The 25,479-nt window shown below is 39.3% G+C and overlaps 1 protein-coding gene across 1 annotated transcript in view; it reads left to right on the forward strand.

Moving 5' to 3' along the window:
• malrd1 (MAM and LDL receptor class A domain containing 1) overlaps positions 1 to 22,108 on the forward strand; it is a 52,736-nt gene extending 30,628 nt beyond the window's left edge. The window contains exons 18-30 of the mRNA XM_028569986.1: positions 2,719 to 2,899; positions 5,840 to 5,968; positions 6,085 to 6,246; positions 9,002 to 9,159; positions 12,826 to 13,027; positions 14,183 to 14,461; positions 14,960 to 15,085; positions 17,468 to 17,534; positions 20,268 to 20,359; positions 20,500 to 20,596; positions 20,680 to 20,740; positions 21,359 to 21,466; positions 21,559 to 22,108. Coding sequence (XP_028425787.1) covers positions 2,719 to 2,899; positions 5,840 to 5,968; positions 6,085 to 6,246; positions 9,002 to 9,159; positions 12,826 to 13,027; positions 14,183 to 14,461; positions 14,960 to 15,085; positions 17,468 to 17,534; positions 20,268 to 20,359; positions 20,500 to 20,596; positions 20,680 to 20,740; positions 21,359 to 21,466; positions 21,559 to 21,657 — 1,761 coding nt within the window. The 3' untranslated portion in view covers positions 21,658 to 22,108. The remainder of the gene's footprint in view (positions 1 to 2,718; positions 2,900 to 5,839; positions 5,969 to 6,084; positions 6,247 to 9,001; positions 9,160 to 12,825; positions 13,028 to 14,182; positions 14,462 to 14,959; positions 15,086 to 17,467; positions 17,535 to 20,267; positions 20,360 to 20,499; positions 20,597 to 20,679; positions 20,741 to 21,358; positions 21,467 to 21,558) is intronic.
• The last annotated feature ends 3,371 nt before the right edge of the window (positions 22,109 to 25,479 follow it).

The raw sequence follows: 25,479 nt of genomic DNA on the forward strand, positions 1-25,479 counted from the left end.
GACATTTGCTTATTTATATAGTTACATATGACGGAATGGTTTCAAATGTGGCCTGCCATTATGGTGAGCCAAATATCTTCCAGTCAGCCAAAGAAAGGACGTTCTACCCGAGTAAAATATAGCATGACAAAGATAATCATTTGAATGGGTTTTTGATTTGAAGTGTAGTTGTAGAGCGGCTCTATTATATATAAATAAAAAATAAAAAAGTGGATGCACTCTGAATTGAAGGTGAGCCGACCGAGTTACAGCTGGCAGCGGTTTCATACAATGAAAAAGCCATGAATACAAATTGGATTTCAGCTTAGTGGAGCATTCTGTATATGGTTAAGACATAGGGGATTTAACATTTTCAATAAAATAAGCATTTTTTTTTTTGTGATTGCAACTGTCTTTGTTCTTTTTTGGCCTCTTGACTGTCACCGAGGGTAATAAAAAGAAATTATGCAAAGGCATATCCACTTTCTTTTGAGCTAATTTTTGGTTGCATTGCCTTGACTGCACACTCAGGAAATGAACCTTCAAATTGATCAAATAAACGTCTTGACTGATACGCCACCGAGACATCAAGTGTGAGCTACATATGCCAGTATCACAGACTCGTCTGTCGCTCCAAGGCTACTTTTATGGATTGAGCTTGTGCTCCATGACATAAATCTGGATAAGTCCTGCTGTAATGCAGCCTGTTAATCTATGCTCTACTCTCGCAGTAACAAGATTATTTCAAGCCAGGGCTGCACTGGCGTAAAGCAGAGGAGACAGCCTGTGCATTCCTCACCCAAGGGTGCATATTAATAGGCTTTCAAACTGCAGAGTAGGATGTGACATTGCTTGTCCTATGGTTTTAAGTATATCAGACCAGATCTCTTTTACTGCAGTGAAACATCTGGCCACATCGTGCAACTACAAGTACAGTAAGTCTGACGTCTTATATCGTTAGAAGTTATACTGTGTCCTGTTTACTTGCTCATCTGCAGTGCCAACAAAAGATTGACACTTCTGAGATTGATTTTCATTGTGATACTATCCTAAAACTGAATTATAGACCATGCAGTCATTCTGTCACCTTTCAAAAAGTCCAGAGGACAAGGAAGCTTTTATGAATAATTGCAGCGGTATACCAGTCTTAATATGAGACTCATGAACTTCAGTAGGATGGGTAGTTAAATCTAGTGTCCTCTATTAAACACTCAGTGGTTTTACACTGCAGCGCTTCTTTCTATTGACCTGAAGCTGAAGTACATTTAAAAAATCACTCTAATCACCTCAAGTGATAAACAAGATAAAATGTTTGTGAGTGTGTTTCCACAAAATGTAATGTAATTCAAATGCAAGTCCCAGTAAGGCCCTTTCGATCTATATCACCTCCTCTTTAGCTGTCAGGTTGCTTTAGGAAGCAAGTGATGATGCATCAGGCTTGCTTCAAGTAACACGTAAAGGATAAGGGTCAAACTGCAGTAAATAGGACATTTGTTTTGGGACTATTTTTTGTGGATTAATACACATTCGGTGCATAAGTGAGTATTTACGGCAGAAGGATCATGTACTGTACAGTATGTTGGATCGACTCAGAATAATCAGCAATGCCTGTGTTCATGGTAATGAAAGAAGATTTTCCACAGTGCAACAGTGTGGATTATTGATGTGTTTTAGTAGTTTTTGGACAACAATGGAGTTCTATGGCACAGAGGAATAAGATCAGGCGTTGGCTACACAGGTAATACCTGTTAGTAGGATCAATTCATTGTTGGATTTTGGTCTTTTCATAAGAGTTGTTGACAATAAGAAACACATAGATTATCACCAGTCTTATCCTTAATGCTTTGTTTAGTTGTATGCTTTGCTTCATGCTTTTGCAGATCTAACTGCTTTTGACTGGAGCCAGTGCTGCAGAGAGGCTGATATTGTTGTCACAATGTGTTTGCAGATCAATCTTCCTTTTATCCTTTTTTGAAAAGGATTTGTCTGAATTGTCTCAAATTCAATGTTCCTTGGTTTAATCTGAGACTACTAATAATATATACTGTATACTGTAACTTCTGTATTTTTGTTAAAATTGAATAATCAACATAGAGAATGATTTGTACTGCTTTACCAATAACTGTACTAGTTCTTCATATTCTTGACTCTTTAATATGACTTTGTAAATGTCTCATTCATGCTCTTGACACAACATTAAAAACCGCCGGTGAGATGCTGGCTCATAACAACATATATCCCCTAAACCTCTGTCAAGTCCCATTCATTGTTTTAAAGCTGCATTAGTCATGATTTAGTGCCCGGCTTGTACCATGGGAAAAGACAGAGAGGACTTACAGAGGAATACACAACGGTCTGTATTTTAATATGTTCCATATGTGGCATGAGAGAAATCCATTACCATAACTCAGACTGAGCACGGTTTAATTATGAATAGCAGGTCTCCAGGAGAACTTATTACTAAAATGTTATGCTGATGACACTTTAATGACGCTGCTTGTATGGTATTCACTGTTTTTTCAGCAGTCTGCCCAAAAGTTAATTTCAGCTCATTTTAAAGTTCTTCACTCTTGACTTATGACTTATTGATACTCAAAGTTTGACATATATGTTTCTGATAATAATCACCGCTGTAGCCTTGAGTCCACTTTAAGGCTCTTATGAAATGATTACAGTTGACGTTGTAACCCGAAATGCCACCACATGATCATCCTCTGTCAACGCTGCTCTTCTCCACAGACGGAGAACGATTTGTGGGAGGCGTGGAACAAAACGGGGCATCAAGGGCATAAATGGAACCGAGCGGAGATCCCTCTGAGGAAGCTGAGGAACTTCGAGGTGATATTCGAGGGCATCCGCTCGAGGGACATGAGTGGAGGAGCTGCCCTGGATGACCTGGAGTTCATAGACTGTGCCCCAAGTAGGTGATATGAACAGCACACACATTTTGTAAACAGTGGTAATAAGTGTTGCCTATTTATCCAAACCAAGATAAAAAAGATATAAGAGAAATAACTGCCACTGCACTCAACACTAGACTAGACAATAATCATTTGATAGTATAATTAACTGTACACAAAAACAAAAAAAACTTTTACCAGAGTTAAGAGTTAGATGAAAAGATCAATACCACTCATATGTTTAGTCTAGCATAGAATAAAGACTGGAAATTGGGGGAACAGCTAGCCTGGCTCTGTCCGAAAGTCCAAAAACGTATGTTTAGCGACGCTAACCAACCTGCTGGCTCTAGCTTCATACTTAATTCACAGATATTAGACTGGTGTCGATCTTTTCATCTAGTGCTCTGGAGGGAAAAAAAAGCAAATAAGCTTTTTTTAACAAAAAGTTTATTTCTTAGATTTATACAAACAGAATGTTATTTTCAAAATGGAAACTAGTCAGCTACCTAATTAAAGCTGGACTACAGTGGTATTGTGTGACCGTGCTAGTACAAATAGCCTACTGCCTTCTTTGCGGCTTTGCTTTGTCATCTATGAAGTGATTCACCTTTGTAACTTAAATACCTTGCAGCACTTCCATCTATGTGTGAGGGTTTAAAAGTGCAAGTAGGTGGGTAGAGGACATGAGAAATGTCTTGAAATTTCATTGTCCCAAAATGGAGCACTGGAGTGGAAAGTTTGTGTAAAGCCAAAAATCTCACCACCTGGTGAAGTCTCTGCACACATATTAAGGTCGCTTTGTGCAGAGTGGCAATACAAATCTAACTTCTGGCTTCTCTAAAAATAAAACTTAAATTTTACTGAACTTTAGATAGTTTGAGAAAAAATATTCATGCTTAAGACTTGTTTACTCATTTATTGTCAGTCAGCTTTTCATACCAGCACATATCTAACTTTGCCTAAAAGCCATGAGGATATCTTTACACTTTGAAGATTACTGAATTACCCGAGAATTGACTGACAAATTGACTGAATAAAATGTCTAAAGTCCACTAACTATTGATGGGAAAAAAAATTTACACTTACTTTTACAATTACTTATTCAGGTGGTTTAGCTGAATAAGAAATCTAATCTGAAATTTAAAAAAAAGTTTTTGGCAATATTACATAATGTGGACTAAATTACATTCTCCCTTGCTATCTTCTGTCCTTGTTTAATAGGACAATAATCTTCGCAAGGGAGATATAAATATCATGTTTCATAGTTTCATAAAATATGGTATGAAATTGTGATGCCACTGGCACACTCAGTGTATGAACAGAGAAAGAAAATAAGAGTTGGTGTGTCTTAGAGAGAGAGATTTTATTGTGGGATGACCATTGCTGACAGACGCGGTTTGATGTTTACGTGCGAGACAGATGTTACACATTAAGCAGGACCTGAAACCAGGCTGGACACCATGTGGGGTGTTTCTGCCAAGGCCCTCTGCAAAACACAAATACAAACACAGTGACACAGAGAGCAAAACACTGGCCTACAGATGGACAAACTAAGACATAGATCAAAACTGACTGAGAGATGTGCAAGGACCAAACTGCCACTTACAAACAACGTCCATCAACTTTAAATGCTTGTATGGATTTGTAGTTTATTCTATGATGGTATTAACTAGAGATAGTCCAATACCATTTTTTGCTTCCTGATACCGATTCCGAAACCTGAACTTGCATATCGGCCGATACTGAGTACTGATCTGATATATTTTATTATGTGTTAACAGCTGTATTACACTATCCCTGTATGGATGCGATATGATTTTTATATATATATATATATATATATATATATATATATATATATATATATATATATATATATATATATATATATATATATATATATATATATATATATATATATATATATATATATATATATATATTTTGTTGATGCTCAGGGTTTTTGTGAAACATGTAAAAAAACAAACAATGAACCCCGTAGAACCCCTTTCTTTTATTATCCAGTTTGACAGTCAGTCATTACAGAAAGAACATATACTTTCAGGTAGGTTTTCTTCAGGGCTAAACTACGTGGTATCGGATTGGTGCATGAACTCCAGTATTTTCTGATACCGATACCAGGATTTTAGGTGGTATCGGAGGCTTTTCCCGATACTGGTATCTACGGCTGCACGATATGACGAAAATATCTAATTGCGATTATTTCGACTGATATTGCGATTGCGATATGGTAAAGATATTGATTTTTCTTTAATTATTCTAATTTTCCTTGAAAAATATTTTAAAAAAGTAAACGATGATAGTGTGAAGATGTTTTCTTTAGTCTGTAGGATAGGATTTGTAGACTAGGACATCTCTGCAGCACCACAATACTTCATTCAGAATGATATGACACATATTTTGCCTTTAACAAATATAGCCCCCTCCCTGCGATTTGAATATTGCAGTAGTCCATAATGCGATTCTGATAAAATTGCGATTAATTGTGCAGCCCTACTGGTATCTGTATCGGAACATCTCTAATATTAACTGTCATCATTTAATGTCTCAGCCCTTTAAAGTTTAACATCCACATACTGAAATGTAGTTATATGCGTGCTGTCTCTGCTCTGATCTCTTTTCCTTCCTCCATGTTCTGTCTCAAACAAGGCTGAGCTGGAGGCAGGATACTTGGATTTGTCTGACAGGCTTTTGCCTGCTTTTGTTTACTGTCTCCTCCGTCGCTTGTTTCCTTTGGTGCAAAGAACAGGAAGTTTTTAATGGGACACAGTTGTTCATCGAATTATTTTACCTGATGCTAGATTTGATTCATCTGAATGGAAAAGGGGAGATAAGTTTCCTGTCTAGTGGGTCAGTCCTAAAAAAGATTAAATAAGATTAACTGATGTTGAATATAAATATGAATAATAATTCTTTGTTTGTCTGTGTGTGTTTTTTAGATGTTGTGGAGCCGCACAGTTGCCCTGCAGTCACAGACTTTGTGTGTCACAGTGGCCACTGCATTGAGTCCCACCTGGTGTGCGACAACAAGGCTGACTGTGCTGATGAATCAGATGAGATAGACTGCGGTGAGTGGAAATGGGTTTCTTTGAAATTGAGAGTGAATCCATCTTACTTTAGAGCAGAAAAACAACTTTCGACCCAGACTTCTCACTCATTCCTTCCATCTTTCTCTCTCTTGTAGCACACATAGTCAGCTTGCCGGGTGCTTGTAATTTCAACATGGATGAGAACCAGTGGGAAGATTCCTGCCAGTTTTCTCAGGACGCTGATGATGACTTTGATTGGAGGATCGGTCATCGGAGTGAGACACTAGGAACTGGACCTTGTGCTGACCACAGTCCTGGTCAGTACCCATTCAGCTAAACATCAAAACATTAAAATACGCCATCAAAATAGGCCCTTTGTCCATTCCCTCCAGAGAGACAATATTAGTATTTTCATATTAATGCTCCTATTAACAGGACGGCATTTTGTGATCTTAGGCCATCATTGTTAAGGTTTGGTTAGATCTAGGCACATACGCAACTTGGTTAGGAAAAACTGTGGCTTGGGTTATCTTGACTATTTTGTTAAGGTTACGGGACATTCGTCTTTATGGTTACAGTAATAACCACGTGGTTAAGGTTTTGGAACGACTGCAGTCATGGCTAAAAGAAACCAATATTGACTGCAGTATACACTCACCTAAAGGATTATTAGGAACACCTGTTAAATTTCTCGTTAATGCAATTATCTAATCAACCAATCACATGGCAGCTGCTTCAATGCATTTAGCGGTGTGGTCCAGGTCTAGACAATATCCTGAACTCCAAACTGAATGTCAGAATGGGAAAGAAAGGTCATCTAAGAAACTTTGAGCGTGGCATGGTTGTTGGTGCCAGACGGGCTGGTCTGAGTATTTCATAATCTGCTCAGTTACTGGGATTGTCACGCACAACCATTTCTAGGGTTTACAAAGAATGGTCTGAAAAAGGAAAAACATCCAGTATGCTGCAGTCCTGTGGGGGAAAATGCCTTGTTGATGCTAGAGGTCAGAGGAGAATGGGCCGAGTGATTCAAGCTGATAGAAGATCAACTTTGACTCAAATAACCACTCGTTACAACCGAGGTATGCCATAAAGCATTTAAGCTACAACACGCACAACGTTGAGGCGGATTGGCTACACCAGCAAAAGACTCCACAGGGTACCACTCATCTCCACTAAAAATAGGAAAAAAAGGCTACAATTTGCACAAGCTCACCAAAATTGGACAGTTGAAGACTGGAAACATGTTGCCTGGTCTGATGAGTCTCGATTTCTGTTGAGACAGTCAGATGGTAGAGTCAGAATTTGACATAAACAGAATGAGAACATGGATCCGTCATGCCTTGTTACCACTGGGCAGGCTGGTGGTGTAATGGTGTGGGGGATCCCTTTCGCCTCCAGAACTGCCTTAATTCTTTGTGTCATTGATTCAACAAGGTACTGGAAGCATTCTTTAGAAATGTTGGGCCATATTGATAGGATACGATCAAACATGGTATTAGTATGGTGTTCCTAATAGTCCTTTAGGTGAGTGTATATGCAAGTTTGTGAGTTTTTCATGACAGAATGAGCACTTGCCATCACACAACTTTAGGGTCTTGTTTATGTTGCTTTCTGTCTTGTTTTTTATTAAAAGATTATTAATGCTGTCAAAAATAAATTAAAAACAAACAACTTCTGCTTCCTCCTCACATCCTCCTTGTTTTCAGCTCTCAGGCTGCTCGGTGCAGCGTCTTTTGTAATTACAACCTGACAGCTAGGAAATAGGAGCTTCCAACAGGCATGTGAAGGCAGGGTTAATAACACATCCTGATCAATGTCAGCCTGAGTCAAACTGAGCTTAACAGCGTTGGACTTGTTGTTTATCTTGTGTACAGTCATGCTGTTGAATCAAAATATGATGTTTGCTTCGTTGGTGCTAAGGTTACACTTACACTCATCTATACAAGGCCATGTTTACCTTCATTTCCATGTGACTTAATTTGCATTATTATCGTTTTGTGCCTTGGCTGTCAGTATTTGTTCTTTTTGTTAATGTGGCTTGTTTATACAGTAGGGTTTCTGAAAATGACTCTTGGGGTTGAGAGGCGTCCTTGATAAGTAAAAGATAACAGCATGAAAATAATGAAAAATCTTATTACAGTTTTGTTTATCATGAGTTAGTTTGGGGGAAACGATGTGGTAGTGTACAGTTTGCTTTACTTCAGAGAGAAAAAGAAGCAAAAGACAAAGTAAAGCAGAAGTCACCTGAATCCATTAACAATTTAAAGTGGGTTAAGTAGTATACGTGGCTATTAATCAATGTTCATAACTGTTGTTTAATTGTACTGGGAGATGTATCATGTATCATCTAAGTTATATCCTCCGATGTATTTGTAACTGGTGATGTTTTTTTCATTGTTAACCGCTTTAATGCCTCCTTGTATTGGCTGTGGGTGAGTTGCTGAGTCCACACCACAGTTTATTGATGTTAGAGATGAATCTCAACACCGGGCACTGTGTCACAGGGTGAACTTATGATCTCACTACAGAGTGGATCAATAAACTGGCCATCTGTAACACACACATGCTCATAAGAGAGCGGAAGGACAAGAGGTGCACATGACATCACTTAGTTGCAACATGGGTCCACACAGCAGTTCTTTTATCTGAATATATGCACAGACTCTGTTTTTAATTTTTTGAGTCAGAGGACAAGAATCCAGTGCTGTGGGTGGGAGCAGGGTTTGCTGTGCGCTGTGGATTTTGCTGGGCTTAAATCCCCTTTAACTCATGTGGAAAACTCCCACTTTGTTCTGGCCTCACACAGATGCTGTTTCTTCTTCGAGCCTAGCTGAGCTGAAGAAGCTCTCTGCAGCTTTTGGCTGCAAGCGACATTTCACGACCCCACAAATGCTTTCTTCTGTCCAAATAATATGCATATTGGAACCAACAGGAGAACGTTATTGGATTTCTTGCCTGCAGTAAAGCTGGAATTGAATGGTTGCCGCTTCATCACACTGAAATATTACTTACATTTTACATAAATGTACTATAAATGTGAAGTGTTCTGCAATTTATTTATTTCCAAAGGTGGTGGGGGGAACTTCCTTTACATACACTCAGCCACTCAGAGGGAGGGCGACGTTGCCAAGGTGACGACCAAGAGTCCATTTTCGACCAGTATCGGCCTGTGTCACCTGCGCTTCTGGTTCTTTATGCACGGCTCTGACAAGATGGGAACGCTGAAGGTGATTTAATCTGAGCCACATTTCCATAAATAATTCAAAGCCATTTTGTGTTTGTTTGTGTCAGGCATCTAGCTTTCAAACAAGTATTTTTTTTTTTTTTCATTAATTGTCATTTGCTGTAATGATCTGTCACAGTCAACCTGAAGGCCTACTTTGGTTTTGACAGAAATGTCTTCGCTATTTTACTGCGCCTCTCACTGCATGACACTCTGCTTACTGTCAATCACCCGATGCCCACAGGAAGAAGAAATGAAAGCCCCATGCAAGAAAATAATCCATCAAAGCATGCCACCTCACAAACTTGATTATCATACCCATCTTTTCATGTCTTTTTTCGTTGTCTTCGTTTGGGTTAATTTCATGACAACAAACAATAAGCAAATGTTAAAAATATTAATTGGGTATGGAAAATGCCAAAAACTACATGTAGCTGTACACTAGATATTCACAAAAGTGCTCTAACTTAAAATAGCACCAGTATTCTCCTTTCATGTGCAGTGTTTAACATTAATTATTCTTTATACATCACGCACGCTGTAACAGGTCCGTCAGCACGCAGCTCTCGGTAAAGTTTTAAAGTTCTTGACTGCCCGGTAAAGTTGAAACAGTGAAATAGAAAATTTGTTATGTTGTTCCTGCTGACTAGTTGTCAAATCATGGGACTGTATAACTTATTTGTGGCCAAAAAAGCCACGGAAGTAGGTTGGGCTGTTGAATCGGCTGGGAATGCAGGAAAGAAACATTCCAGTCAAATATCTTTTGGACACCATGAACTGTTTAACAAATTAATCCGACCATTCCATAAACAACGTAATGCCAAATGCAACAGGAGGAGTATTATTGGGGAAAGAAGGATACACTTTACGCTCCTGTTTTTAAAGAGAGTTTGCTTCTGTGCGGAGATGTTCACCCATGTCCTGGGCCACCCACCTGTAAAACACCTAAGTGTCCACGCCCGAACTGTGGAAAGACTGTGAGAGCGAATGCAAATGCAATTGCTTGTGATTTGTGCGTCGAGTTTGTTCACATAAAATGTGCAAACATAGATCGTAAAACATACACCTTGGCTGTAAAAGCTCAGGCAAACATTCAGCTGGTGTGTAATGCCTGTTGCGTTATGGAAATGTGCTCCCATAACGCAACAGTTGGTTGGATAGCTCCATTGAGGATAAGGAAGTTGAATTGCCAGGCTTATACTTTTAGCGGCGAGACCGCAATAGAAATGGAGGAGGGGTATGTCTGTTTATTAGGACTGATTTATCTTTTATCCCATGCCCGGAAATACAGATAGAGACACTGGAAGCTGCCTGGGTTGAAATTCGACTACCTAAAACAAAGCCTATTGTTGTAGGCGTGTGTTAAAGACCCCCCAAACAAAATGATTTTTATGAATTATTAGAATCAGTATGTATTGACAGTAATGTGTTAATGGAGAGAGAATGTATTGTTTTAGGTGATTTTAATACAAATTTGCTTATGTCCACAAAAAATGGGCTGTTGGTAAAGTTTTTACATTACTGTAAAGTGCTTGGTCTGGAGCAACTTATAATGGAGCCAACCAGAGTAGATGGGTATTCTAAATCTATTCTGGATCTGGTGTTGGTTACTGATAGAAACATTATCAGCTGCTCTGGGGTTTTGGATATTGGAATCAGTGATCATAAAGTTTTTTTTGTAATCGCAAAATTTCAAAAATTAAAATAGGATCAGGGTCTCATCATTCCTTAAAAATAAGATATACAAGACGATATTCTAAGGAGCTATTGGAGGGTAAACTGGCTGAACAGGATTGGAGTACAGTTATTAACAGTAATGATGCCGATCGGGCATGGGAATTGATTAAGGAGAAGTTCTTAATAGTATTGGATATGGTTGCACCAATGAGAGAAATTAGAGCGAAACAGAAGAGGGCCAAATGGATGACTACTGAAATTATCGATTTAATTAGACAGAGAGACCACTATTTCAGGAAGTATAAGAAGTCAAATATGCAACCTGATTTTGATAAATATGTGTATAACCGAAACCAAGCAAGATATCATATACAGAAGGCTAAAACTGAATACTATGCGGAAGCAGTGACAGAGAATATTCACCAACCAAAGACATTATGGAAAATTCTTAAAGAGTTAGGTGCAGGGAAAATAATTGGTAACAGCTGTAACACTGGGATTGACATTAATAATGATATTTGCTTTGATAAAAAAGTGATATCAAATCATTTCAATATGTTCTTTACTACTGTTGCATCCAACTTGGCTTCACATTTACCAACAGGAGCTGGAAAGTATGGGGTATCCTTCCTGAACTCCCTTTATCAAGATGTGTCATCACATACTCTTAGTGGTGAGCTGCAAAATGTAAGAGAGTGGCTGATCGACAACAGACTTTCATTGCACTTAGGGAAATCTGAGTGCATCCTATTTGGTACCAAACATAAGTTACAAAAGGCATCTGCATTAAAAGTTATATGTAACGACAATGAAATTGAAGCAAAGAATTCTGTTATTTATCTAGGTATTATATTGGACCAAACATTGTCAGGATATTCCATTGCAGAGAAATTACTGAATAAAAGTGCCTGCAAAGTGAAATTTTTATACCGTAATACAAAACAGTTTGACTCCAAAATAAAAAAACTCCTCGTCTCAGCACTCATTCAATGCCATTTTGACTATGCATGCTCAGCAACGATGAAAATGAAAAACAAGATGCAGATCATGCAAAATAATATGATCTGTTTTATACTGTCTAAACCTTCTAGGTATCATGTGGGAAGAAATGAGTTTAAGAGGGTTGAGTTCCTGCCGGTTAAGCTTAGGGTTGAACAACCTAAACTCAATTATATGTACAGTATTATTAATGGTGTAGCCCCAAAGTATTTGGGATTTCAGATTTTAATGGTACATACTCAACATGCACATGAGACTAGGGCCAGTGTCCGTCCATGTAAGGTGCCTTGTGTGAATAGTGAAGCCAGAAAATCCTTTTTTTATACAGGAATTATTTTATGGAATAGTCTTCCACTTCATATCAAAATGGCAGTAACGAAAAGGGATTTTAGACATAAAGTTAGGGCCTACTTATGGAATAAAATAGATAATTAGGGGGAAATAAAATCTATATTGGGGACAGGGAAATTTATTGTTTGGTAGGTCATGGTGTTTTAGCTGTTTTTTTGATGTGTAGTGTTATTTTTTTATTGTTTTAACCTTAGGACTGTATTTGTTTGCATGTGTTGTATGTCCTGTTCTCTTACACGCTTTTACATGTTATCCCTTGGATCCCCTTGTTGTCTTTCTATATCCATAAATAAACCAAACCAAAGAATAAATGCTTAAGTCAATTGTAATACTGTATAAAGGATTTAATAATTTCTTAAATCATTACATACTGTTCACTTATACTCACATGTGGAAATACATATTACACAAATCCAACTTCAAAAAGCCATGTATTATAAATTGTGAAATTAAAAGCTTTATAGTTCACTTAGAGACCTTGTAGATTTGAATGTATCTAATCAAAAATCAAGCTTTACCTGAAAGTAGATATTAATTAAGACCAAAATGTATTTTAATTAAAATTTTATTGACAAAACATGTCAATCTTCAATGTCATTCCTTGTCGCCTATAATGTCCAAGTTTCTTTTTTCACCTCACCAGGTCTACACTGTTGGACCCAGTGGCACCAGTCTGCTGATGTGGGCAGCCACTGGAAACCACGGTAACCAGTGGACATACGCTAATGTCATCCTTTCCAACCCAGCACCTTTCAGAGTGACCTTCCAGGCAGAGGCGGGTGGAGACATGTGGACAGACATTGCCTTGGATGACATCTCCTACACTGCAGAGTGTATGGTACAAGGTAAAGTTTTTATTTATTTATTTTTGGGTCTCTCTTTGTTCTTCCATTTGTTTTTAGTTTTTTCTTTATGTCCTGTCCTTTCAGCACTGTTCTCATTTTTCATGCAATTTCCTATCATTTTCACCTTATCCCATTTCCTCTTTTTCTACATTTTCTGACCGCTAACATCCATGCTCCTCTGCTCCGTTTGCATATAAATTGTGTGTACCCTCGGGGTGAGTGTAGTGAATTAATGGAGCCTGTTGCCCTGTAGGTCCATATAAATCCACTGTGAAGACTGGGTCAGCGTCAAGGGATGGCACAGAGTGCAATCGGGGGGGCAAAACAATTCCATTTATAATTTGTTGTTTCATCACTCCTACCCAGCCGTTCTCCTTTCACCCCTGAACTGCTTCTTCGGCTGACTTTCTGAAGAAGACCATTATCTAGCCCCGGTTTTGTTCGCTCACAGGCAAGCACATGCAAGGGGTGAAATGGACCCCTAACTGTGCTGCCCAGCAAATACTGTCCTGGTGCACCTGTGCTATTTGCACATATTTGAATTAGGTAATGTGCATACATTTGGTGCAAAATTGGCCCCTTTCTATGCAAATGAGTCTTGTTGCAAAAACAGTCCAAATGGCAAAGATCTGCGCTAATAGCCACACGCAGTTATTGAAATAAGCGTCTTCAGGGAGTTAGTGGTAACTGAAGCACATTTATAAGGGGTAATCTCCACTTCAAATCATGCCATCTTCTTTTACAGTCTGAAGGTGTGCGTTTTGAAAACAGAAACAGCACGGACAGACAACCCACATAAGGTTTTTATCTGTTAACCTGGATTGTAGCTCGCAGTCTGAAAAGGCAAGATTTATATTTGGATAATTGCAATCAGAGGCAAAAAAGAGGCAGATTGCACTCAGCTGCAAAACGTTATGGGCGTGTTTGAGCTGTGAGTGCAATATCTTTTGTGAAGCGGACCCTGACACGGGGGACATAGCGGTGGGCAATTCATGGTGCTATCAGCGGCTTCAAGCCATTCTTTGTGAATTTCTCTGAGGTTTCTCACTGTTGTGTGTGAACTAAAAATGATGAAAGGGGATTTAGGGTGTGTTAAGCTCTCTGCACGTATGTGTAATTACGTGCATGTATCCTCCCTGTGATATGTCCCCTCAGGACCAGTAACTCCCCGGCCTCTGACCTGTGGTGTGGACCAGTACCAGTGTACGTACTCTTATCAGTGTATCCCGGAGAGTTGGAGGTGTGACGGAGAGATGGACTGTGCTGACCAGTCCGATGAAGAGTTTTGTCCCACTGTGGAACCTGGTACTCTTCCGCCTCAGGGCCGCTGTCCCATTGGACATTACCAGTGTTTGAATGATGTATGCATCCCCTCCATACTGCGCTGTGACGGTGTCCCAGACTGCCCTGATGGAGAGGATGAGTACAGCTGCCGTATGTATATTTGTGTGTCTTTGTCAAGTTTTTGACTGGTGCCAAACCCATGTAGTGCTGAGTAAAAAGCAAACGTGTCTCAGCAATTTTCACAATGACTACATATATTGTGTGTTACATACATTTATTTAAATTTTTTAAATACATTAATTTCAAGCACTTTTGTTTAGCATTTGTTGTTTTTCAATGTGCTCTATAAATAAATCCATTTCATGTCATCGCTTCATGGGTAAATAGCAGCAGGTTTATGTTGCCTGGCATGAGGACAATTTTTCTAGCTAGGAAGTAAAAGTGCTCTGAACTTTTTGTGAGATGAGTAATTTTCAGCATGTGAACCCAGGAAATGTAAAAAGTACACTCTTTGTTTGTAAAGGATCAAAGGGTCAGTTTTAAGTACCATTTGTGGTATGCATACAGTGATCTGTGAATACATCTCCCAAACACCCCTCTACATATTTGACCAATTTTCCTGTTTCTGCCTCTCATTTTTTCCACCAGGTCTGCTGCAGTGTGAGCTGGGAGAACTGGTGTGTGAAACTTTGCCTGTTTGTATCCCACTTCAGAAGCGTTGTGATCACTCTGCAGACTGTCTGCCTTTTCACTCTGATGAGTCCAGCTGCCATGGTAACATGTTTTTATACACCTTCCCCTTTCAAGCTTTTTTCTATTAACCATGGTCCATTTTATGATTCTCAGACATGTCACTAGAGGCACTTTAGAGATGTAGCTTAATATCCAGCTGGGAGTTTTACAATTGATTATACTAGTGCAGTGCCGTTGAAAATGTACCTGTTTGGAACAGACCGATTGCTTGGCCTGTGGTATTGCTGCATGTAGAATTCATCAATATCAAATTGTACCCCAAAATTACTTACAGAAGGACCCCAAACCACTTCATATGCAACTCCCCTGTATACCCTACTACTACCTTACTGATTTACCTGACAGAGAACGTTGCAGATTCATAATGTAATCACAAAATATCACAATATAAATGTGGAGTAATCAGACATTAGCCTCATGGCCGGGGGGCGGTGTTGTCTCTTGTCATATGATCGCTAACAAATTTAACATTTTAGCAGAGGTGTTAATTTCCATGCAGGTTTAGTGGCTTGACAGTTAACTGGGAAGTATGGGATTTGATTCGCGGGGGTATTTTGGCAAAAGTATTGTTATTAGTTAGCAGTGGACTTAATTAACCCGGGGTGAGTCTGATGAAAAGTGCTGTGTCTGCCCGGTTCAGCTCTGAGATTTTCTCACATTGCACAGCGCTGTGAAGGAATAATCTCTGAGATTACTTTATGTTCTGGCTATGGATATACAGTAAGTGTTGAATGTAGGCTACAGCTCACAGCAACTTAATAATATATAGTGTCTGGCTTTTGTTTGCTATTTAGTGTTGGCAAATGGCTTTTTGTTGAGTTTCCTCTTAGTATATAGATATAGACACGGAAAAGCGTAGCGCCTTTTTTTTCGCCAACCTTATTCCAACAGTCGCGAGGTTCCTTTCAGCTATCCGCTTGTGCTCCAGGAAAGTGAATAAAAGTAAGCAATCATGTAGCTGATGTTGGAAGCAGGAAAAGAGTCAAAGGTGGTGGTTTAAAATGCATTGATTTTGCTATTTCATTTATACCTTTCTTATTTTAGCTATATCAAAACCTCATGAGTCACTAGTCAGTTTTGACAAGTGTTGCCAAAACTTCTATTGTGTCTGTTCATTTCCAGCCTTAGCAATGAATCCCCAGACATTTTCAAGGCTGTCTGCTTAGTCTTCAAAGCACACCTCAACGGTTACAGAGAGCTGGCAAAATCCATTAAAACCTCTGACTTGCTGCGTTTTTTAGGAAAAGGGCCAAACCTCATATTTAGCCAGCATTCAGTGCCAAGCCAAACCTACTTCATCAAGGCTGAACAGGACTTAAGGCTTTCAACCATGAAAATATTTAACCGGCAGCCCTGAGAGCTGCTAAACTGTGTTTTGCACAAGCAAATTAAGAAAACCCCTTCATTAATTTAACAACACATGCGCAGTGTTTAGGAAACGCGCTGCAAATACAGAAACAATGCAAAAAAAATAAGCTCAGAACCCAAAAATCTTGATTTTGAACCCTTGGGGAGAGAGCGCTCTGCCTTTTTATTACCACGAGTTTACAGACACGTCTCTGCTGACTGAGTATCACCTGTGACTTGAGCCAATAAACTAGAGACACACCCACCAAACGAGAGAAAACATATCTCAAACATAGACTTCATATTTACAGTCTATGATCTCAAAGCAGTTGCACACTGTTTCACAACGGTGCACACCATTCTGAGATTGAACATGCCCCGGCTCTCTCTCTCTCTCTCTCTCTCTCTCTCTCTCTCTCTCTCTCTCTCTCTCTCTTTCTCTCTCTCTCTCTCTTTCTCTCAGTGGGGTCGAAAGTTTCGCTTAGCGCTAGCCCTAGAGGCCTGGAGAACTTCCGCTGTGTAATCTGGATGCAGCGTTTTTTTGTTGCATTTGTTTTCGGGATTGTGTGCTTTTCTTTTTGCATCGTTTCTGTATTTGCAGCGCATTTGTGAAATTTGGTTGTGTGTGGGTATTTGCAGCGCGTTTACTAAATGCTGCGCATGTGTTGTCAAATTAATGAAGATGTTTTCTTAATTTGCTTGTGTTTTGTCTATTTGCGTGTGTTTCATTAAGTTGCAGTGTGTTTGCCCCTGTCGGCCACCGTACAATAAAGATCTATTCTATTCTATTCTATTCTATGATGATGCTCACACAACCTGTGCAGGGAGGAGTATTCGTCATCAGATGCACAGGAGGGAAGAAAAAAAACTTTTTATGTACATGCTGACACTCTCTGCAGAGGTTAACAGATGATGCTCAACAGTGCACCGTTTCCCCCCAACAACATAAATCACGGATTTCATGTTCTGAGCAGCAACATGCTTGAGAATTTTTTTTATGTTATTCATTATTTGATATTCAGCAGTGGTGGTCAGTTTCTTTTGTGTCATTTTCAGATTGCCCTCCGCTGTATTGCCTGGATCATGGCTCATGCGTTGTGGAGAAATACGGGCCTGTTTGCATGTAAGTTGAACTTCACCCTCACACATTTATAAGCACACAGCACACTCTGTCACACTGGTAAACATGCACAAAGACAAGTATCATGTCTGTTCTTCCCAATCCTCCTCCCATCCTTTATCTCTCTAAGTGAAACTTAAAAGATGGAAATCCCATTAGTCTTGTTTATTTCCTTGGAAAACACGCTTCACAAAGCATGTGGGAATCAGCTTATCCCCTACAGCTTAACCTGGGTGGTTCTGCCTTCATTTATCTACTAGCACAGTGTTTCCTGGGAATCACTGATGGATTCTCCTGGTCAATATTTAAACATGGCCCCTGCTACCAATGGTCTTAGTGGGTAGACCACAGAAAAATCCAGACAGACACTGCAATCGCGCTGTTGGAGTTTTTTTTTTGTAAGCTCTAGTTGTCTGCATCAGCAGCTTGGAATGCCTGCAATGAGATATTTCATTATAAAAGTTAAAATGCAATTGTGAGTCTTGCTGCTGGATCTGCTAACATCATTATGCACCACTGAATGGTCTCTGAGAGATTCACATTTTTCCATCTTTATGTCAGAAGGATGCTTTTGCCACAGACTGGATGTGTCCGCAATGCAATCAGTGTGTCATATTACTGAAAATGCTAAATGCTGGAACAAGAGAACACTGTTAGGACTATCTGAAATTGAATTGCATGCTATTTTTTTATCTGCTACGGCATCTATCTATTGTTCTATCTATATCATCATACATCTGTGAATATCTGTGGATTAAGTCCTGTGCTCATCTGAGAAAATTACCCAAAAGGGAGAAATCCACATTTTTTGGTTCTTCTTCTTCTATCTTTGCATTAATTTGGCAAATACTGTTAATGTTCTGTCTACGTAGAGAACTTGTTTTAATATAGTCAATCAACACGTCATCTTTTTGATTTCCTCCACTTTGCTTCAACAAGCTAAGATGCGGGGAAAAGTGCACTGCTAACGTCGGCAAAATAGCCAGTTAGCTGCTCAACTGTAGCACACAGCACATAAATGTACCTGCAAAAATTACTTGGGTCCATTTAGATGGTGTTGTAGTCCTTATTCTTCAATATTACTGCAAACAACAACTGTCTGTCAATGGGTTATAGGCCACAGGTCTGTTTACCCTGCCGCCGGTACCGGAGCGCAGCCTGTCAGCTGTTAGCAATCAAACACAGACATTCCCCTCCAGACACTGACATTGTTTTTGACAGCAAAAAGGATGACGAAATGTGATTTCAGCTTTACTTTAAAAAGTTGTTTCTGCAACAAGAGAATACTTCACTGCTGTTTGTGGCAGAGATGCTGCCTCTCGCTCACTCTCTCATTCTGCTTCCTTGTGTTTGATTCCCCTTCTTATTCATTCTCCTGTCCAACATTCCCTAAAGCAGCGCCGCCACCACTGCCTCCTCTCATTATGTAACAGGACTTTACCGCCGTCATTCACTGCACAGTGTGGTATAGAGCGTCTGTAGCTGTTCCAGCATTGATAACAGCCCTGCTGCTGTAGCAGAACCCGGGGCCTGCATTGGAGGGCACCTTTGGCTCAGTATTTGAATCACGTTCCTCCTCTCTGCTGAGCAGGATCCACCCGGGAACCAGGCCAGGGACGTCCCACTGCCATGGCCAGACCGTCATGTACCCTGAACCCCTCTGAATGATAATGACAGTCTGCTTTCGCTGAAAGCTGTGTGTTTCACATTAGAAGTTCAATGTTGCGCAGAAATCAAGCTGATACTGAACAGATGTTGACTTGGAGTAAAGTCTTCATTTGGGAGAAGAGGAACTTGCTTTCTTTCTCAGAGATGCAGCTCACCAGACCAGGGCCAAACTATTTGCAGTTAGTGTGTTTTTCCATGCTGGATGTCCTGCAGATAAATCTTGCACCATTTGTCAATATAGTGATGTTGGTTATGTTTTTTTTTAATTGGTGTGAGATAATCAGTCTGTATGTGTACAGGGGTTATGTCCTACCTATTTCCGTTTTGCTTTATTAGGCTATCTATATGTTTCTTATTGTCATACATTATTTATTGAAAAGATAGAACTTGTGATTTGGATAAACAATATATATTACAGTACAGGCCAAAAGTTTGGACACACCTTATCATTCAATGCGTTTCCTTTTTATTTTCATGACTATTTACATTATAGATTATCACTGAAGGCATCACAACTATGAATGAACACATATGGAATTATGTAGTTAACAAAAAAGTGTGAAATAACTGAAAACATGTCTTATATTTTAGATTCTTCAAAGTAGCCACCCTTTGCTTTTTTATTAATAAGGGAACAAATTCCACTAATTAACCCTGACAAAGCACACCTGTGAAGTGAAAACCATTTCAGGTGACTACCTCATGAAGCTCATTGAGAGAACACCAAGGGTTTGCAGAGTTATCAAAAAAAAGTCGCACCCTGTGTGTGTATATACATAACCAAATATTTATGTTGGGAGGAAAATCCATTCACAAATAGGATTACAAATTGGTGTGAGGCTGATTTTTAGTCCAACCAGCTAATAAACTACCAGCTACTAGGTCCATTGCCAGCCTCTGCCACCCAAATTGGTAGTATGCAAACTTGACCAAACCTACTTTAAAAAAAGACTTCTATAAAAAATACTTGGTTTAATTGATTGGATATTTTGCTCCATGCGACCATGCAGCATGTTGCCCCAGCATCAACGTCATAACTTTGTAAGATTTTTTGGTACCTGATCACAGGTGTTGTCCAGGATGGACAGGCAACCGTTGCCACGTGAGGGAGAAACCATCTCTTTCTACCTCGACACCCAAACCAGAGGACACACAGCTGGGTAGTAAAGAAACACATTTCCCTGCTCTATTAAACTGTCTCACATGAATTTATTTACTGTATCCTTGCATAACCTGTTAATGTCTCTTCAGTTCATTAAACGTTTGCTATGCAATAATTAAATGTACCTCCCTCTTGTAGACACTGTGTATGTTGGCATCGCCATCGGACTGCTGCTGCTTGTAGCCGGAATCGCTGTCTGCACTCTGGCTGTATACAAGAAAAAACACTACCTAATGTGAGTTCTGAATACAATAATGAGTCATTTTGGCTGGGGATAATGATGATGATGATGAGTGCATTTTTTTGCTGGTTCTACAGAAAGCCCGACCCAATGGACTACGGTGTGATGGATAACCCAGCCTCTGACTGGAGAGCAGAGGTTAGCGCACAGAAATTTCCAATCAATCATCAGCAAATTCTGTTTGGGCAAAATTAGGTTTCTCAGCTATACAAATCTCATTTTTCCACCATCCGCCCTACATTAATTCAATAAGTGGATCTAACATTTGAGGAGGTTAAAAGGTTGCTGAGCCTTTCTGCTAGGTAACATTTTTGATTCAGGATTATCGATTTTGTGGTTTATGTGGACATTTGTGCTTCTGTGTGTGATTTATATACACACTATAGTGCATATACAGCAGGTAGACACAATAACTGAACCATATAATGTGAGTAAATGCAACACCACAAGCTTTACACCAAAAATAACCAGTTTAATTAAAAGCTTTCTGATTCAGTCTAAACATTTGTGAAAAAGGTGGTACTGTATCTCTAAAACACAGACAGATCCTGTTCAGCACTTGTTTAACTGAGCAGTAGAAACACTGTGTGATTATTCCACCTCTGGAAGATGATGACATGTTTTATGGCAGTTAGATGTGTAATTATGGATGCATAGCAGGTCAATTTGATTTTAATTGTGCCTGCATTTTGTGCGCTCTCACACATTAAGGCTCATCTCATTTTAAACCAGTGTACATCATTGTCTTTCAATCAGCCCCCGTGCCTGCATGAAAGACCAGGCTGTTGTCCCAGACTTAACCCCAGCAGGATTGATGGTAGGGGCCTTACCATCAGTGTCTACCCCTGGAGGAGGGAGGTGGAGGTAAGGTGCCTCCGCTCAGCCTTTGGGGCTTTACCCTAGTTATCTGTGCAGAAGTCAGTGACGTGATACATGTCTCTTTGTGTCCGCAGCAGTCTTTAACCCGGAAAGATGCCAAGCTGTCCTTCGCCAACCCACTGTATAATCACCCCCCTGATGCTAATAGCGCTGACTACAAAAGCTCTGAAGCATAAAAACAATGGACTTTACATTTTGACACAGCAGTCGATCTGGGTCCATCAGTGTGTGCACATACTTGATGAGTTTGTCTAAACCTGCTGAGGTATCAAGTGGCGGGGAAACAATGCAAATAATGAAAGAAAATTTGGATATTTTCCAGGAAAGTATTTGAATGTCAATTTTGATACACTGCTGTTGTGATTTACAGCTGCATTATTAATAATCAAATGAATAATGTGAAAAACACTTTCTTTAAACCAATCGCAATCGTCTTGGGCAGCGCTATGTTTGCAACACAGCAACGGTGGCTCTGCAAAATAGTCTTGAGAAGGAACTTGAACCCGCGAATGAAAAACGCCACATAAAATATTAAATTAGTAACATGAGCTAATTAAACTAGCTGGATAAGTGGTTAAATGTAATTTGCTGTTACCAGTCTATCGCCGTGTGTATTTTCTCCATAGCAATGCCCACTAATCCCAAAACGTCCCAGTTAGATCGTAAATGCCGTAAGCAAATTCTTTGTAAATCTTTACAATCATTCCCATGAAACAATCAAGCTGGCCTGCCTTGTTGCATGATCCAAATTTTCTTCAAAACCTGCCATTTTCAGCATGTAGCTTACTAGCTTTGAGTTTGTTGTTGAACGCAACACACAGGGAACAGAAGGCAACGGACATCCAGCGCCACTGCAAGTAATTATCCTGGAAATATACTTCTGTTGATCCAGACTAGTTTAGCCTAACATAAAGACTGGAAGCAGCAGTAAACCTGTCAAAATGAGCATTAGATCAAATCCCCAAAAAATAGGTTTTTGCCATTTTGTAAACTAAATACAACCAGTGTTGCAAAAAAAAAAAAAAAAGCAGAAAACATCCAGTGACATAGAACTGACTTTGTTAGTGATCCTTTTTAATCCCCACAAGTGCAAATAAAATAGTTTGCCCCTGTTTTATTTGCAAATTAAAATCCGTTACAAGTCAGCGCCCTGCATTGTATGTGGTGTGAACTGACTCTCAAACTCTCCGTTATCAACCAGCGCTGAACAGATAGATCATAAACACTGCACGGTTCAACCAGTCTGTTATTAATTTGACAAGTGTTCAGTCATGGCTCTTCTCAGCTGTGTCTCATCAAAGAGGCCATCATAAATGACCTTCTCATATTTGACAGTTAACATGATGATTTACAAGAAGAGTCCATGTTCTGTATAGTGAGATATATTAAATAGACCATCAGTTTGTGTAGGAAGCTTCCTTTGAGCCTCAATAAGTACTGCTAATATTTCAGGTTAAAATTCAGTTGAAGAAATTGTTAAACATTTTGTGAAATATGCTTAATTGTTTTCTTTCCCAGATTTACATGAGAAGATTGATAATCCATTAAATATGTTGTTAAACAGCTAGCAGCCAGTTAGCTTAGCATAAACGGGTAAACAGCCAGCCTGGCTCTGTCTAAAGGAAAAAAAACTTACCAGAACCTCTAAAGCTCTCATCTAACTCTTGGGCAAAAGCAAATTCTGTAAAAGCATTTCCTAAAAGAAAAACTATTTCTTTTAAATCATGTTAGGCAAAACAATGATATCCAATGTTGCATAAATAATGTCTTAAATCATCATCTTCATTATCATCTTCCGTTGCTCCGGATTTGGATTTTTAAGACATTTTGCAATCTGGTGTGTCACAGTTGCACTGCTGAATTAAGAAGGAAAGAAAGGGTCACATTGTTGCTTTGTTAACATATTACACTGATATATTAGACTACATGTACTGAATTTTAATGAAACTAAATAAAAACTTGATGTGATTAGCATTGTATCCCCTACTGATGAGCCCAACGTTGCAATGCCCATTATTAGATCTTTCTTGCACTTGTTTAACTGTCTATTTGTCCACTTTTTTTCCAATATTAATAAAATAGTACTGACTTGCAAAAACCGGTTCTGCTACAATTGATGAGACACTTAATTATCCAATGAGCCATTTTCAAAGAACACATTTTGTCACCGTACTAGAAGCATACATGTCAATAATAAAATTAATCATGGATAAACTAGAATGGACCCATTGTTAATGTTAGCAACACCTCTATTATGATACTTTAACTCAAAAGGTCTGCTATGAACAAGGCTTATGGGATTACATATTTACCAATATCAAAAGCTTGGCATATAGGGGAACAAAAATAGTTGTTTTCTTTCTTTGGCCTGTTTTTTAATATGGTGGTACTTGTGGGTTTTATAGTGAGTTGGAGTCTCCATCCCATTTATAATAAATGTCAGGTAAATCTGCGTGTGAGTGCTCTGAGAGAACTGCACTTAGTCTAAAACCCATCCAAACACCCATTCCTTTATATTGCGTCAAGTTCAAGTTCTGAATCTTTAATTTTCAGACCGTGGATGAACACAATCTCCAGTGTCATTACTGTTTAGTCTCGTTCTCCATCACTGTGGAGTCTTTGCTGAGTCTGTAGGAGGGATTCTGGGTCAGATTTATCAAAGGACCACAGGATCAATTTCAGCCTTTGAGCTGCTCTGTTGTTTTATTGTTTGTGCCCTCACTTATATCGGCTCACTGCATTTTTCTCTGACACTATTCTGCCCTACAAAGCCAAAGAACAGAAAGTACACAATTGCTCAGAAGTTTAGAGTTTAGACTGGAATCTGACTTGTTGGCATCCGTTTTACCATATAAACAAACATTATGCCATAGCTGTATATTGTAATGTAATGAAAACGGCATGTAAAGTTGTCACAGAGAGTGACAAATAGACAGCTACGCTAACATTAAAGAAGCAGATATAGCTAGTTGGATTGCTTCTGTAATTGGCGCTCTCTGCCTTCGTAAAGCAGTATTGAATTTAGCCCCCATAACAACCCATTCAGCTAATTGATCAGGCAAATAAAATAAGAATATCTCTTCAAATATTGTTTATTTAAGGGATAGGTTGACTGATTATGGAAAAATTATACAAATTCAGATTTTTGTCTACAAGTTTGGGTCAGTCTTTTTCCTATTTGTGTACTTGTATAAGTTTTAGAATTGTTACCATTATTAACTATTGCAAATCCAACAATCCTATGAAGGGCACCTTTTTGTCTCCCTCTGTGAAACATCAAAAACACCAGCTCAGCCTTCTCACAACCTCTACATCAATATTTGTTTCTCAACCCAGTGACATTTGACATAACACAACAATCAATAGCCGTCACAAAAACCTTTTCCACTAACATGCCGCCACACAAACAATGCCACCCTCTCACACGATGGCCTGCTGACTCAGAATGTGCAGCTATCAGTGTTTTTTGTTCCGAACATTTTTTTCTGGTAGCTTCGTTATTCATGCTGTTGAATAGCACACAGGAGAGCTGCTACACGCTGCCAGCCTTTGTCCTTGTTGGTAAAGGCAGCGTTAGTCAGCTTTTCTCACCGGAGCTATTGTTGTCACATTTTGTTAATCACAGAACCCATCTAAAGGTCACTTTTTGTTTGTGTGCCACTCGGAAAGGTTCCTGTAATGTGTAACACTCAGCAATGACAGCCTTTAAGGACTCCTTCTGTCAAAATAACAGTTGATTCTTCATTTACATAACTGCTCACCTGAGTCCTCGCCCACCATGAGCTGTCCACGTGCTATTATAGCATTCAGTCCCAATTTCCTCCTCCTGCAGCTGGGGACTGAGGTTTTTCAACCAGCCCAGTCAGGTCAAGGTAGAATTCACCCCATTTCTTTGTAATGATAGCTCTGAATTGGTTCTCCCATCCTCTCTGGCTGAGTGCAGAGGAAAATGTCTGTTTCTTCTCTCTGTAGTCAGTGAGAGTGGATGGCGATCAGCC

This window comes from Perca flavescens, chromosome 22 (genome assembly GCF_004354835.1).
Source record: "Perca flavescens isolate YP-PL-M2 chromosome 22, PFLA_1.0, whole genome shotgun sequence".
Lineage (NCBI taxonomy): Eukaryota > Metazoa > Chordata > Actinopteri > Perciformes > Percidae > Perca > Perca flavescens.